Source organism: Equus caballus, chromosome 7, assembly GCF_041296265.1.
Source record: "Equus caballus isolate H_3958 breed thoroughbred chromosome 7, TB-T2T, whole genome shotgun sequence".
Taxonomy (NCBI): Eukaryota; Metazoa; Chordata; class Mammalia; order Perissodactyla; family Equidae; genus Equus; species Equus caballus.
In genome coordinates this window covers 6704765-6721381 of record NC_091690.1, presented here as the reverse complement: position 1 = coordinate 6721381, position 16617 = coordinate 6704765, and the positions used below count along the sequence as shown (strand labels likewise).

At 46.9% G+C, this 16617-nt stretch overlaps 1 protein-coding gene and 1 long non-coding RNA gene across 2 annotated transcripts in view; both read right to left on the bottom strand.

The window, feature by feature from the left end:
* ENDOD1 (endonuclease domain containing 1) overlaps positions 1-8196 on the bottom strand; it is a 41455-nt gene extending 33259 nt beyond the window's left edge. The window contains exon 1 of the mRNA XM_014741280.3: positions 5417-8196. Coding sequence (XP_014596766.3) covers positions 5417-5716 — 300 coding nt within the window. The 5' untranslated portion in view covers positions 5717-8196. The remainder of the gene's footprint in view (positions 1-5416) is intronic.
* A 3091-nt stretch (positions 8197-11287) lies between these two features.
* LOC111774205 (uncharacterized) lies at positions 11288-16155 on the bottom strand. The gene is made up of 2 exons (XR_011440413.1): positions 16064-16155; positions 11288-11464 (listed from the first exon to the last, which is right to left on the bottom strand). It is a non-coding gene; the product is annotated as an uncharacterized lncRNA (long non-coding RNA).
* Between the last annotated feature and the right edge of the window lie 462 nt (positions 16156-16617).

The following is a 16617-nucleotide window of genomic DNA, read 5'->3' as shown; positions in this document are numbered from 1 at the left end:
AACCAGAATATTCCCTTCACTCCGGAGCCACTGACACCTGAGCAACACTTATGTGGCCAAATACATGCTCCCACTTGTCCTTTGATTGTTGGGAAAGAGAAATGGAGTAGAAATTAAGATTCCTATGTAAAAGACGGGAATTAAAGTCCTACAGCCATTAACGCAGAGGATCCACCGTGCGGTCAAAGAATCTTCACGGTGTATCGAAAGAGCACTAGACTAGGAGCAAATAGGCATGAGTTCAAATCCAAGCTGTGTGACCTTGGGCACATCAATTAACCTCTCTGAGCCAATTTCCTTATCTCCACAATGAAGAGAACGATATCTACCTCACAGCATTTTTGTAAGATTAAATAAGTATAAGTTGAACATAAAGCCAGTTCCTTCCAGAATTCATGTTTAGAAAATGATAGGGCTCGTCTGTTGGCCTCTAGCATATGGTCCTCTGGAAAGGCATCAGTAGTACCTTATCCAAAAATTCTTTCATTCCATGGAAAGCAGTCGAGAGAGTCAAGATTTGAGGTTTCCTTTTCTAAACCAAAAGCCAGTTTTCAGGTCTCTGGAGTCTTGGCTGGAAACCCTCCAAACCAGCTCCATCATGCTAATAGGGACATGTTTTCTCAACCTTCTTGTCTTCTCCTCATCCTCAATTTAAAGGTGCCACGTTCCACACAAAACCCACAACAGCCTTCTGTTTCCTCTGCTTCCTTTTGAAGTTCTCATTCTGTCCCTCAGAAGGTCCCATTTAAATTCCTCCAATGTGGGCAGGCATGGGATCCTGTATCTGACAGCTAAAGAGCCGTTAGCCAGAGAAGAGATCCAAATCACTTGGGGTAGTTCTAAAGGCCAGAGCTAGGAGCGATGGGGGCGCTTAGAGGAAAGTTCCAGCTCTGCATGTGGAACATGTCTCTGACAGTGGCTGCTGGCCAGCTAGGGGCAAGTTTCTGAAGCAGTAAGCTCCCCAGCAAGAAAGCTCAAGCAGAACATCTCACCCGCTGCTACTTGAGTGACCCTCCGAACATCAGATTATATTATTCAACATTGTTGAGGGCATTCCACATCCTAGGCACTAGGAGTACAAGCATGAGTGAGACAAGCATGAGCTGAGCAGTCTTCGGCGCTCAAGGGCTCACAGTGAGGAGACAGACACATAAGCAGGCAATTATAAAACAATGTGGCCAGTACAAAAATAGAGAAATTACAGGAGCACTGAGGGGTGGACCTAACTCAGGGCGGCAATTATTTCTGGAGGAGGTGACACCTCAGCAGTCTTAAAGGATGGAGCAGGGGAGGACGTGTGGGGCAAGATGGGGCAGTAGAAAAGGCATTTGGGGCAAAAGGAATCAGCAGGAGCAAAGGAACAGATGTGACAAACAGTCTGGTTTAGGAGAGACACTCCAGGCAGCTGGATAATGCTAGAACATAAGATATGAGGGTGGGGAGGCGTGGAGGCAGGATGGAGCTGAGACAGGAGCAGGCCATGCAGGGCCTTGTAAACTGCATTCTGCAGGGTGAACTTTGACCTGCAGGTGTTGGGCGGCTAACACCTTAAAGGTTTTAAGCACAAGAGTGACTAAGTTTCTATGATCTTCAATTTAGGAGTTTGGGGTTTTTTTCAAAGGGAAACAGCAGGACAGCTGTGAGAGCTGCTGAATCAGGCTCTGTGAGCCCCAGCATCAGTGCAGCCCTGCCTGGCTCACTGCAGAAGGCAAGAACCCAGTTCCTTGGTCTCCTGCCTCTTCCTCCAGCGTCTGCTGGACCTCCTGGTAACGCTGACCTCATAAAAACGTGATGTGGGCACAAGGCGACTCAGCATTACAAAGTGCTTTGAAGCAGCCAAAATTCCATACGGAGCCCTGAGCGTCTTTCCGCAGTGGGGACCGTGGCTGTGAAGCAGGCCTCAGGGAGCGGGCAGCAGGGCTCAGGTTTGCTGCAGTGTGCTCCGAAGCCCACCTGCATCTCACCTTGTAGCTTCTCCCTGCTCACTCCTTCCTTCCCTCCCTCCCAACACCCTCTGGCTCCTGGCAGATTTGATCTAAGGCTGGGGCGGGAAGGAGGCGGTACAAGCCAATCTTGCAGGGAAAAGCATCCTGACTGCTTTGCTCAGCCACTGCGACCATTCCAACCCCCCCAGCTGGGAACTCTGGCCTCCTATACTTTCCCCTCGGCTGTATATCTCACGTCTGGAAGTGCCATTTGGAACTATTTCCCCCGCCTTCCTCACCTGCTTTGATCTCCCCAGTCCCATTCCTCATTACCTGCGCCCCAGGGGCCCAGGGTCTCCACTGCCTAGGTAACTTGATTCTATCCACTTCCTCCTGCCAAATCATGCTCTTTTGGGATTCCTTCTGTAACTACATAAATGGCCCTGCCTCCCTAAGCCTTTCTTGATTACTCCTTCATACGTGACCCCTCCCTTCCATTATCCCCATGATTCTGATCACTTGAGTAGACTAATTACTCACTTGTACTAGTTCAGCTGTTCCAACCACTCCCCACACACTAACGCCAGAAGCTGCATCCTCACTCATGCCATTCCCTCGCTGGGAATGTCCTCCTCCTTCTTGTCTCCCTTTTGAACTCTATCTCATCCTTCCAGGCACAGCACAAACGTCATCTTGACCCTAAGGCTTTCCCCTCTCACCCCCAAGACAGAGTAACTCTAAGAGGACTTTGTTTACCTTTATTAAATTAAGATTTTTTGCTTATGTCATCCTAACAGACAGTACTTTTGTGCCAGGCCCCTCTCAGAGAACTTTACATAGCATAACTTATTTAATCCTCAAAACCACGCTGTTATTATCCCCAAGTTAACCTGCCCAAGTTTACAGCTAGTTAACGGAGGAACTGAGATTTGAACCCACACAGAGTGGCTCTAATCAGATGCTATGCCACTTCTCCACCCAGCAAGCCTTGCCTGCAGCCCAGGGAGCCTCGAGTCCAACAGTTACACTCTGTCCTCCGGGTACCCTAAGTGCCTGGCACACAGCAGGTGATTACAAAGTGTATTCTGGATTTAACGGAATTCGTTTAGCACATGTTCCTGTCTCTTCTTCATGCGTATGTTCTGTCTCTCCAAGCCGTCCACGAGATCCTCGAGGCTGATCCTCAGGTCATCTGTTGTCATAGGCCCACTGTCACAATGCACAATGAGCTGGGGGATACACAGAGGCTCTAGGGGGTGCAGTTGGGGGCAAACTAATTTTACATACCAGATCTTCTTTATCCAATCATCAGTTGATGGGCATTTAGGTTGCTTCCACATCTTGGCTATTGTAAATAATGCTGCAATGAACATAGGGGAGCATGGGACCTTTGGAATTGCTGATTTCAAGTTCTTTGGATAGATACCCAGCAGTGGGATGGCTGGGTCATAAGGTATTTCTATTTTTAATTTTTTGAGGAATCTCCATACTGTTTTCCACAGTGGCTGCACCAGTTTGCATTCCCACCAACAGTGTATGAGGGTTCCTTTTTCTCCACAACCTCTCCAACATTTGTCACTTTTTGTTTTGGATATTTTGGGGACAAACTAATTTTAGATTAATATACATCTTAAGTGTGTATGATTTATAAAGGCTTTTTCCCATGCCTGATCTCATAGCTCCTGACATCAACAGGATGCAGAGAAGGTAAGGAGACTGAGGTGCAGATTGCTTGAGGCCCGGCCAAGGACTCAGAGCTAGAAATAACTGAAGGAGACTACAGCAGTTCCCGCTTATCTGCAGGGGATACGTTCCAAGACCCTCAGTGGATGCCCGAAACTGCGGATGGTACCAAACCCTATATCTATTATGTTTCTTCGTTCACATACATATTTGAGTTGCAAAAGCAAAACTAGCATGAATTTCTTTTTCCTTCACGATTTCACAGATAGAAGAGTCGTTCATACTGTAGATCTTGGCAACCTCAGCATAGATTTTTTTTTCCTTAGTAAGTTCAGAACTTTCTCCTTTTCACTTAAAGGAAGCACATTATGGCTTCTCTTTGACATATCTGAATTGCCAGCCTCACTACTCTTGTGGTCTGGGACCATTATTAAGCAAAATAAGGGTCACTTGAACACAAGTGCCTCAGTACTGCGACAGCCAATCTGATATTTCGTTGTGCTACTCAGAACAGCACGCGACACAAAACTTATGAATTGTTTACTCCTGGAATTTTCCATTTAATATTTTCGGACTCAGGTTGACAGCAGGTAAATGAAACGGTGGAAAGTGAAACCGTGCAAGTGGGGGACTACTGTACAGAGATTACAGCCCAGGGCTCTGAATGAAGCACCCGACGGCCGGTCTCCTGTTCGTAGTGTGGTCCTAGGCAGCTGTGGCCATGGAGAGTGGGTGGGCTGAGTGGGTCAGCTCCTCCCCCAGGTAGGTGGCCTTGGCTGCTGGGACAAGGGTGGGAAGTGGGTGGGAGGCTGGTGAGAGGCAGAGAACCAGCCAAAGGGCAGCTTGGCTGGGTGTTCCAGAAAGGAGGTTGGCCCAGCAGAGGTGGGGCAGGATGGTAAAGCAGGTTCAGCAGGGCCTCTGGGGGGCCCTCAGAGTGTTTGGTCACCCTCACCAGACCGGACAGAACACCCCGAGAGGTGACATGATTTCAAAGTGGTCTGATAACTATAGATATGAAAAGTGAGAAAAAACTGGTTTGTCCTTCCCATTAGTTGGAGGTAGTCAGTTTCCCTACTATTTGTAAGTATCCCATTGCATTTCTAAAAATCTATACTCTTATGTTATTGTCATAACTCAACACAACTTCAAATCGAAGTTACTCGATGTCATGTGCAGAAGAGAAGGGTTTTCAGGCTCAAGGCGGCCTCTGCAGAAAGAAAGCTTTTCCCTAGTACAAAGGCAGTGAACTTCTAGCTAATTCCTGCCCCATCTTTCCAGCTGGGTAGTCTTCCCCAAGTCTTTTCATCCATCCCCCTGGAGGCTTGGTCTCCTCTTCTGTAAAATGGGCATGAAAATGCCCAGCCACCTACCTACTCCCAAAGAACTGTGGCAATGACCTGCGCAAAGGCCTGAGCTGCCAGCCAGGGCTTTCGGCTGATCTGAATGGTCTCCCGGGTCTCTGTCTCACGCTCCCCACTATTCAGGAAATGAAAGAGACACTGCAGATGTCTGCGCCCAAAATGTAGGGAGAACCACCTCCCGCTGGGGATCTCCCGCCCCTGCGGCTTAAGCAAAGGCTGGCAGATCGAAAGCGAAGGCTCCCAGATCGCCAGGCTCTTGCTGCGGCTTTGACAGGGGGCGAGGTAGGCAGTAATTCCGGGGGCGCGGGGGAGTGGATCCGAGACCCGCGTTTCCTGACCCAAGGCCCAAACGCGTGGGGGCTGCCCTTCCCCGCCCTGCCCCTCCGGTGGCTGCAAAGCGCCCTTGGAGGCCAGCTCGGCGCCCGGGCGCGAGAACCACCCGCTTACCTGCGGCTCCACCAGCCAGCGCAGCTCGGCGCCGCCGGGCGCGGGGGGCGCGGCGCGGAACGCCGAGTACACGGGGATGCGGTCCCGGGTGCTGTACAGGGTGGCGAAGCGCTCGGCGCCCTCGGCGCGCTGACAGATCTTCACGTGGCCATCGGCCGGCAGCCCTGCAGGCGGGGTCCCGGCGTAGAAAAACTGGTCACATTCGCCAAAGCCGGCTTCCTCCTGGCGCACGAGCCGGCCTTGCAGCAGCCCCGCCAGGGCGAGGAGGCTGCCCAGCGCGAGCCAGCGCGCGGCACCCATGACGGCCTCTGCGAGCGCGGCGGGGCGGCCGCGGGCGGGCAGCGCGGGAGGCCGCGGAGCCGGGCTGGGAGGGGAAGTGACAAGCCGAGCGCGGCGCGGCGCGGCGGGGAGAGCGCGCAGCGGGGCTCCGCTGGGCGGCCCCGGCAGCGGGGCGGGTCCCTGTCCAGAGGCCGCGCCTCCCTAGCACCCTCCCTCCATGAAGATGGCTGCGGAGGCCCTGAGCCAGCGTTCGGGGATGCAGGCAACGTCCCCAAGGTTGCACCCGAGCCCGGAGACGCAGGTCACCTGCCGCCGTGCCGCCTCCTCTCTGCAGTCCGCGGAGACGCGCCCCCAAGAATGGAAGGTCTGAGCGAGGTCTGCCGAATCGGCGGGGCTGGGAAGGGACGTCCTCTGGGCTGGGAGCCAAGTAGCCTCCCGAGGCAGCGCGCCCCAGGAGCCCTTAAGGATGCAGAGGGGCGGTCTGAGATGCTCACGGAACTGTGGCTCTTTGGAGCGAATAGGCAGAGACCTCCTCTGAAACCCGCTGAAAATTAGTCTCCCCCTCCTCAAGGAAATGCTTCACCGTCCGCACATTTATACAACTTTGACGTAGTTTTAGCCCATCAAAAGCCCCGAGACTCAAATGAAGAAATCATGTTATAGGAAGTTCTTATGCTAGGCAGACAGCACAGCCCTGCTGTGGTTTACTCTGTGCAAGGCTTAGAAACAAAAGCAGTACCAAGAAAGAAAGGAGACCAGCCAACATGGTTGGTAACGGTTGGTTGACTCGTTACTTCATTCATCCCACTGAGCGCCTTTGCGCAGGCTGGGTACAGTGGTGAACAGGAACAGGGTGCCTGCGGCATGGAGACGGCAGCCTAGTGGGAAAGCTTGTCGTTAATCAAAGAAGCATGTTATTAAAGGAATAATTGAATACTGAATATGCTCTGAGAACCCGACCCTCACGGGGATTCAGGGAATGTTCTGGGGTTTGCCTGAAGATGTGGCCTCTGAGCTGAGACAAGAGGATGGCGTTAACTAGGCAAAGAGGAAAACAGCGTGTCCTAAGGGGTCCCCCGGCAGAAGGGAACATGCTATGTTGGAGGAGTCTAAGGAAGGCTGGTGTGGGTAGAGCGCAGACAACTGGGAGGAGATTCTGAGAAATAGGCTAAAGGAGGAGGCAGGGGTCCTATCATTCAGGGTGTCGTAGGCCAGAGGCCTTGGAACAGTTTTTGGCAGAACCTATAATGAGCAAAAAAGTTTATGAAATAATACTTACACTTAGGACTGGCATTGCAATCTCTGGTATTTCTGTTCTATTTTATTCCATTCAAAAAAAATTGCTGGTAGTAACCCACAAAATTGTTCCTATGACCCACTAATGGCTCGTGACCTGCCGTTTGGAAAGAATTATTATAAATCATGTTGAGGATTTTGATCTTTCAACAGTGGTGACACAATCACATTTGCTTTCTGGGCAGAGATGGGTGAATTTGGAGTGGTCCAGAATGAATGAAGAAAACCACTTGTAATAATCCAGATGAGAGATGGTAGGTCAGAGTAGGGTGGTGGTGGGAGAGAGAGAGCCAGAGCACCTACCAGGGGCCAGGCTCCTTTACTTACATCTCATTATTTAATCTTACTTCCCCCGTGTGCCACATGAGGAGCCGAGGACCAGAGCGTTTTGCTGCTTGCCTAAGGTGGGACAGCCAGTGAGTCCTGAGCCAGATTTGAACCAGGTTTGTCTGCTTCCTAAGCCTGGCCTTTCCTCTAAGTCACAGCAAATCACTAAAGTGAGTCTATAAAGTAAGAGACGAATTGTCAAGAGAACACATTTTGGAGCTTAAAAACTAATTCCTGTGGCCGGCCTCGTGGCTGAGTGGTTAAGTTCGTGTGCTCCACTTCAGCGGCCTAGGGTTTTGCTGGTTCGGATCTTGGGCATAGACATGGCACCGCTCATCAGGCCATACTGAGGCGGTGTCCCACATAGCACAACCAGAAGGACCCACAACTAGAATATCCAACTACGTACTGGGGGGCTTTGGGGAGAAGAAGAAGGAAAAAAAAGAAGATTGGCAACAGATGATAGCTCAGGTGCCAATCTTTAAAAAAAAGAGGACTAATTCCTTACAGGTTTCAGTGCCTGAAAATGTTGACTAGGCTTGGTCTCTAAAATGAAACCTAAATTTGTATTTTAATTTTAAAAAAAAGGCAAACACATGTAGTATGATGTCACAGAAGAGGCTGGACTTGGATTCCCCTTTGATCTGGGGTTGATGACCCTGGTCATCTAGTACTTGTATCTCAGCCAAGTCATCCCACCCTGTAGGCTTCAGTGGTGTCCTCTCATGGGGACGATGGCTCTCCTAGGAGGCTGGGAGGATTATCAGTTTTACAGGATTTTTTATATTTATATTATCATATAGGGTTATATATGCTCTCCGATGTCAATTCATGTTGTCAACTGTGAAGAACTGTGTACACACAATTAAACAACTAGAAAGCAATGCCTCTCCTCCCTGTGTTCTTTGTCCACGTTTCTGTCATGATCCCCATCGTGTTAGGATGTTAATAATCCCTGCAGCTCTCTTCTCTACTAGATCATATACTCTTGGGGACAAGAGTGGTATCTTCTTAGTTTCTGGGTCCGAATGGCTACCACAGAGTCTGGAGTAGTAGATGTCAAGTGTGATGATTAAGTTAGATATATATATATATATATTTTTTTTTTTTAAGATTGGCACCTGAGCTAACAAGTGTTGCCAATCTTCTTTTTTTTCTTTTTCTTCTTCTTCTTCTCCCAAAAGCCCCCCGTACATAGTTGTATATTCTAGCTGTGAGTGCCTCTGGTTGTGCCATGTGGCATGCCGCCTCAGCATGGCCTGATGAGCGGCACCGTGTCTGCGCCCAGGATCTGAAACCCCGGGCCACCAAAGCAGAGCACCGGATCTTAACCACTTGGCCATGGGGCCGGCCCCATAGGTTATATTTTAACAAATGCAGAAAATAAATTCTTGGTCTTCATGAGGAAAGTATTTCTATGACTTGGTTCACTGTTTCTCAAACTTTCTTGATCCCTGTCCACCTTTGATAAGCATAAATATCTCTGCCACTACTCCCCCGCCCTCTGTGGCAGATTCAAGTTTTCCCCAGGCCCCCATCAGTGACAGACACACATATACACAGAACATTTGTACATCCCACAGCCAGGAAGATTTTATCTAACTTTATTTCCTTTAGTTTATGGTATAAAACAATAGAGGTTCCTTTTGTTTGTTTGCCTTCCAAAAATAAAATTATCTTGTAATATTGAACTTACTTTTGCAAATTACAAATGTCCTCGCACCAAGATTCTGGAACATACTACCGGGTGGGAGTGCCTTGAGCTAATTAAAGTTTTTGCTGAATGCTGATTCCAGGGGAAGGCTGTCTTTAGCAGCATCTTTCTGTGTGATACATGGCCCATTGTTGTTCACTGCTCTCTCTCTGGTTGATTGCCTCTGGTCCGCTTTCTCTCCCACTGACTCTCTTCTCACAGGAGAAGAGTTTTCAGACCAGGTCCTCTTGCGCCTCTGCACTCACACCCAGGCCAATCCATAATCTGTCCGTAGCTTTCAGCAAAAGCCTGAAGAGGAAAAGTAATGGCTGATGTGGAATAACTTGACATTCTACTTGCACTTTTGCCATTTGGTTCATTCTGTCCCAGGTTATTTGAAAACATGAGCCAACTAGACACTTCAACTCCCCAAATTCCACCGCCTCATCTCTTGTACCCAGTTTTTAATCCCTTCATCCCCTCCAATCCATTCCCCAGCTGGAATGACTTCCTAAAATAAGTCTGGTGATGTCATCCTACCCTTACAGCCCTTCAGTTGCTCTCCGTTTGCGTTAGGACCATAGGATGAAGCCCGGCTCCCTACCTGACCCCCATCCGTGACCACTGAGATCTGGCTCCTCCCGCTCCGGCCTCATCTCTGGCCACGCCCTCCCAGCTGTCTGTGCTCTAAGCAATATTCAACTTCTTGCAGTTCCTCCAACACACAATGCTCTCTCTTGTCCCTGAGTCTTTGCATCATAAACTGCTTCCCTTGGCCTAGAAATCTCACTGTGCATTCCCATCCCTTCACCTCTTCCATTCAGCTTTTTTTTTTTTTTTTTCCTTTTTTTCACACAATCTGGCTAAATATCAGTTCCTTAAGTCACCCACCTTCCTGACAAGCATGCCCTCACCCCCTGCCCTCTCCTGCCCTCCATGAGGTTAAGGGCCCCCTCTGATTGTGCCTATTGGGTCTAGTATTTCCTCTGAATCATAATTGCTACCTTCCCCCTTAAACGTAAACATAGTGCCTATTATAGGATAATTATTCAATCCACCGAGTGAGTAAATGAATGAATGTAAGAAAAAACCCATCCTCCACAACGCTTCACTTGGATTCTCATTGATCTAATTCACTCACTGATTTTCAAAATGCTTTTAAAACATCTCCTGTTAGCCGGCCATTGTGCTAGATGCCAAGTATTCAAGGGGAGCAAAGTGAGGCCTGGTCCCTGCTCTCATGCACTCATGCACTCATGCCAGGACCTCGCAGTGTTACATGGGTAATCAGAATAGAAAGCAGAAGGTAATTGATCCTCTGCAAGCTGCTCTGCCTTAGACCAGGGGAGGGCAATGCTGGGGAACTTTCATGCAGCCGGTGACTTCTGCAACATTGACTTGGGTCTGTATCCGGCTCCATTCCAGTGTAAGACTGACACAGACCTTTGCACCACAGAACTTGAAGTAGGTAGGGAAGACAGACGGACAAGAAATTACAATACAGTGTGAGAAGTGCTCTTTAAGGGAAGTACTATGTGGTAAGCAGGGGAGAACGGGTTACCTAGGCTAATCTGGGGAGGAGAAGCTCAGGAAAGACAATGGTAATGATGGAAAATCATATTTTGTGCTGAGACATGTTGAAACAATGGCTCGTTAACTAGAATAACAATTTGTACCTTCCTGTATTTGCTTCTTTGACTCTTCTCTCTCTGTAGATTGTCTAGCACATGCATGAAATTGACAAATAATGAGAAAGTTAACCCCATTTGGGTTACTAGGAGAGGTGAGGAAGCTGAAGAGTAGCTCCAATTTGAGTTAGAAGGCATGGTTTATTTTCCTAATAATGACTAAACCTATGAAAACACGCCTGGCTCAACCCTCAAGTGAGAGGCAGAGGCCTGTGTGTCAAAAGGGCTGCTGACGCCCGAGCCAGCAGGAGGCTGAGTCATGCTCACCTAAAATTGTGGGCAGCGTTGTCTTCTTTCTAGCAAACCTAAACTTAGGATGATGTCTAAAAGCAATATTAGACAACTTCAGTTCTCATAGACGAAGCGCACTTGCGTACACACATACCTTCTCTCCCTGTGAGCCTGCACTAAAAAAATTGCCTGGCCCAAAGAACTACTGAGCACCTCTGGGATGTTCAACTGTCTCTTGGATATTTGTCCAGATGTTAAAGGATTACTTCAGGCGGGAATAACTTTGAAGACCTTCATGCATAGAAATGTTTTAAATAATTTTTCTGATACGCCTCAATAAAAAATAATAAATAAAAATTTAAAACATAATTTTTCTGAAACTTTTTTTTTGGCTTTCCATATTTATAAGAAGAGTGTAATGGTTATGAGCTTGAACTCTGGATTTCGATTGTCTGGGTTCAAATGCCGGCTCCTCTTACGGACTGTGTGACCTTGGGAAGATTGTTGAACGTCTCTATGCCTCAATTTTCTCATCTGTAAAATGAGGATAATGTTAGAGCCTACCTCCTAGTGTTGTTTTAAGTATTAAATGCATTAAGATACCATGTTTCATTGATTCTAACACACACACTTTTCACATTTTAACATCTCTGAAATTGAGGCTCATTTTACAATTGACAGTGTAGCTTAGTTTAATTACCTCCGTGGTATATAAAATAGTGGTGCATCTTATAATCAGTGATGTCTTAGATGTGATGAAATTCAGGATACAAAGAGCTTAAAAAACTGCGTAGCACATAAAAAGTACTATGTAAGTATTTAATAGATGATATAGACATAAAATATTGACATAGCTCCTCTAACCTCATCAGAGGCAATCAATATAGCTCATTTTTAAACAACTGTACAGGACGGCAATGGAAAGTAATGACATGATTGGCCCATTCACCGGGAAAGAGAGAAGCTTCTCTTAATACCTGGCTTGGAGTTGGAAGAGACATCTGGTATCCATCCCTCGATCTTAGCCAAGATCTCAGAAAGGTGATATAACTGAGAGCCACTGAGACGTGGGTGCCTTGGACAGGCTAATAATTTGGTGCCCATTTAGACCAATATCCTTTACCTAATTATTTATGGGAGAGACTGGATGATCTGAAACCTGGCAGAGAAGTAAGATGTCTGATGGTGGGGCTCAGCCATTCAACCTTGACCCCAAACCTTCATACACCAGGGAGCAAAGCCCTGCGTTAACCAACATCTCTTAGAAGGACAGTGACCTTCTGGCTGCTTGAGAGGGCCTTTGGAGATTTCACACCTTTCCCCAAGTGGCTGCTCAAGTATTGTTTTCCAGTCATGGACGGCACTCTCCCTAAGAGAAGACTCCATAAATGTATTTTTAAAACTAACATCACATTTCCAGTTATGCTTTCATGAACCTTGGAGACTGGTCCTGTGAGCGATTTCACAGCCTCTTCCCACCAACCTTAATTCAGCTCAACTTCTGGGCCCAAAGGAGTCTGTTTATTCAGATGACAGACACGCAGACATGAGTGAAGATTGTATATTTAGAAAGGGGATCAAAAGGAGCTTCCCTGGCTTTTTGTTTCTTGCTGATTGCATGTCCCCTTTTAAAATATATTCCACTGACAATATAAGAATGCAGAGCATTCTGTTTTAAAACTTCCACATTTTTAATTTTTTTCATTTTGGATATTCTGTATACTTTTCCCCTGTATATTTTTATTTTCTTAGAACAAATATATACTGCCTTTGTATTAAGAAAGTTTTAAAAAACTTTCCAGGAAAAAAGGAAACTGAAGTGGTATTTACATGTTTATAACAGAAAGAAAAAACAGAAAAGTAGAATAAAAATTCTATACATGATATGATTACACTGTGTGAGCATATGCAAAGATGACAGACTGAGAAGAGTTCAAGAATTGTCTTTGCATGATAGGATAGGTAAAATTATCTTATTCTATTTTGGTGTATTTTAAATTTTATATAGAAAAACTATCTTACAAGAGAAAAATAACAAAATACTTCTCTTTTTTTTTTTGGTAAGGAAGACTGGCCCTAAGCTAACATCTGTTCCAATCTTCCTCTATTTTGTATGTGGGACACCTCCAGAGCACAGCTTGATGAGCAGTGTGTAGGTCTGTGCCCAGGATCTGAATCTGTGAACCCCAGGCCACCAAAGTGGAGTATGCAAACCTAATCACTATGCCACCAGGCCAGCCCCAACAAAATACTTTTTTTTTTAAAGCAAATAATATTAAATTCAGTTGAAGTCCGGAAACGACTGTAAATTTAGTGAGCACAAATTTTAGAAAAGCTCTCAGGAGGGTTTCCTTTTCTCCAGTTGTTCCTAGATCCCCACGGCACTTAGTCATTCATGAGGACTCCACTCTTATGACCCAATCACCTCCCAAAGACCCCGCTTCCAAACTCTGTCACCCGTTAAGTTGCAATGCATGAAATTTGGGGGGACACAAACATTCAGTCTGTGGCAGTTGTGTTGAAGACAACAGTCTATGGTGTATTGTCATAGCAGCCCAAAGAGATTACTGCAAATACTAAGTCTTAAGAAGGACTAGACAAGAGAGCCGAGCCAAGCAATTTATCCCTATCTGGAGGAGGCGGATTCAGCCTTCTTGCCTCATCAGAACCTCCATTTCATGCTTGTGTTGCAAGGAAGAATGACTAAGTGCCGTGGGGGTCCATTTAAATTAAGTAGATGGTCTCTTTCCTCCAAATACTGATGGGGATGAAGGAGAAGCTTACTCATTCATTCAGCAAACACGGAGTGCCTCCCTCCTCCCTGTGGCCCAGGCTTAGTGCTAATTACTGGGGGCACAGATTGAATAAAACATGGTCTTGACTGTCCTGGAACTCAAAATCTAAGCTTTCTACATGGTCATCTCCATGCTCAACATGGAACTTTAACCATTTATTTCAGAAATCCACCTGTCTAAGTATCCATTCTAATTACTTATGACTTTAAAACAATTGCTTTTATTTTTATCACTAGGAAAAAAAATTAAGGAAAACAGTCAGTCCTATCTCTCTCTATACGTGTCCGCCTTAGTCTGCATGTAACAGCATCTGGGAATTGTAAAAGAACCCCCCCAAAATGCAGACGAATGGAAAAAGTGCCAGTTTGGGCATCCGGAGACTTTGGTTTACATCTGAGCTCTACCACGTACAAGCTGTTTGAGTTCTCTGAGCCTTAAATCCCTCGTCTGCAAAATGGGATTAATAATACCTACCTCATGTTGTGACATGAGAATTAAATGAAATAACTAATGCGAAGCACTTAGACTATAGCAAAACTCAATAAATGCTAGTTCCTTTCTTCCATAGAATTCCTCTAGGGGTAGGTGGCCAGACTTTCATTTAGGGAAAAAACAAATGCAGTTACCAAAATTTGGAGCTTATAAGATGGATATTTTAGGGCTCTTGTTTTATTTTCAGAAGATCGAACTCAGTTCATAAGCAGGTTAGCTGGAGGATTCAACTCGAAAATTCAATTCCAAATCAAGATAGGAGCTTTGACACACAGAACCTTTCCAACACAGCCCTCCCAAGACCAGCAGACACTTGATCCCTTGGCTTTGACCAAGTCTCAGGTAGCCTTCTAATGCGCTAGCACTGGGATCACTGTGTGCAGAAAATGCTCATTAGGATGATGTCTGTTGTCATGTGGCTATGTGTAGGAGGCATAGTCAGAGAGACACGATCTCTACCGTGGGATGCAGCATTAACTTCCACAAGGGTTCAGGCAACTAGATAAAAATTTGGAAAAAAAAAAAAGGAAAGAAAAGCACGTTCAGTAGATATTAAGAAACACCAATGATCTTGCAGAAGTGAGATGAGAGCATTCTGAAGATGGCGGGGCGGGGGGGGGGGGGGGGGCGAGCAACGAAAGTCCCAGCAGTTCATGCCAAGACCCAGGAGACTCATCGTGTGTAACCTCCTCTGATTTGTCTAAAAAAGACTTTATTTTATTGAGAAAAATGGAAAGGAGCAGAAAGAACCATGACATTGGCCACATTCATTGAATTATCTGCTGTCTCCTGAGCTTGCTCTCTGGTTCCCTGATTTTGGCCACCAGTGATGACCAGATGACTTGTCGTTTTCACCACAGACCTGGGTGCTTGTCTCCACGTGAAGATGCCTCCTCTTCATGCGTTATGCTGCCTGCTCCCCCCAAGAGCTCTGCCTGTATTTCCAGTGGCTTCTAGACTGATGACGTAGTTCCTGAGGCTCTTATTGGCCTGTCCCCTTCACCTTGCCCAACATGGTGGGAGCCCCCTGCCTATGGCAGCAAGTTCTGCTATTAAAGTCACTGGGCATTTGAGGGCTTTGTCTTTGCTTTAGGAATCTGCTCCACATGTACCCAGGCCCCAACAATGAGGGCATCTGTTGCAAATCTAATATTAGCAACAAACACACATCACATCATCTTGTATAAAGGGAATATTGAGGGAGAAACATTCGGTCACTAGCAGAGATGTGGCAGCATTAAACAAGGAGCTCAGTCAAATGCTGGGGCTGCCTGTTATCCCGGGAGGGAGGAGAAGAAGGGAGGGAGGAGACCAAAGAGTATAAATCTTCCTTTCTTTCCTTCTGTTCCGCTGTCCTAGGGAAATACGGCATACTCTGCCCAACTCCTACAGTATCTGGCCCCAGGGCAGGCATAGAGGTCCTCTGTGACCCTAGGAGAACACACAGAGGCCTTCGATGGTGAGAGTCAGAAACAGCCATGCCATGCCTAGGCCTAGGCATACAGAAGGTGTGCCTTCAGCAGAGAGTCTACCAAACTAAGTCACCTACCAAACTTTTGTCGGGGCTGGCCCAGTGGCATAGCACAGTCAAGTTTACACTCTCTGCTTTGGCGGCCGGGGGTTTACTGGTTCGGATCCCAGGTGTGGACTTATGCAACGCTTATCAAGCCATGCTGTGGCAGGGGTCCCACACATAAAGTAGAAGAAGATGGGCTCAGATGTTAACTCGGAGCCAGTCTTCCTTAGCAAAAAGAGGAGGATTGGCAGTGGATGTTAGCTCAGGGCTAATCTTCCTCAAAAAAAAAAACTTTTGTCCCTGTGACTTAGAGGACTCAAGGTGTCCTACCTTTTCTCCCAGCTCCAAAGGTGGAGTGAGATCGTTTAGGTTAGTCACCATGGCTTGTGGAATCTTCACAACCCAAAAGGGCTGTTTAGAACAGGGGGCATGTCTCCAGGTCAACGGGCCAACTCTGGGTTCTGGATATGTCTTACTTGGCCATCAGGGCTTTTAAGTTTTTTGAATTAGCTGCCAACATTTAAAAATCTGAAGATTTTTTTTCATAAAATTCCAAGTTTCCAGCTTTTCTAGAAAATTCAGAAAATGACAACCTGTGATCCTCATTCCCACAGAACAGTAGCGACCAGCCCCCAAGAGAGTCCTTGGCCTTACGATGGGGCATGTGCCGTCATCCTGACAGCAATGCTCTCTTAGATAACTCGCCTGAGCCAGGTGGAAATGCTAATTTTCCACCAGGGGTCAAGGGTCTCACAGGAAATGTCAGGAGATCTCCAGCTGGGTTTTCTCCAACCAAGCAGCCCCTGGTGCTGAGAGCAGCGGGCAGGAGCAGAGGAAGGAAGGAGAAAGACCCCATTTCAACGAAATACAAAAACTCCCACCAC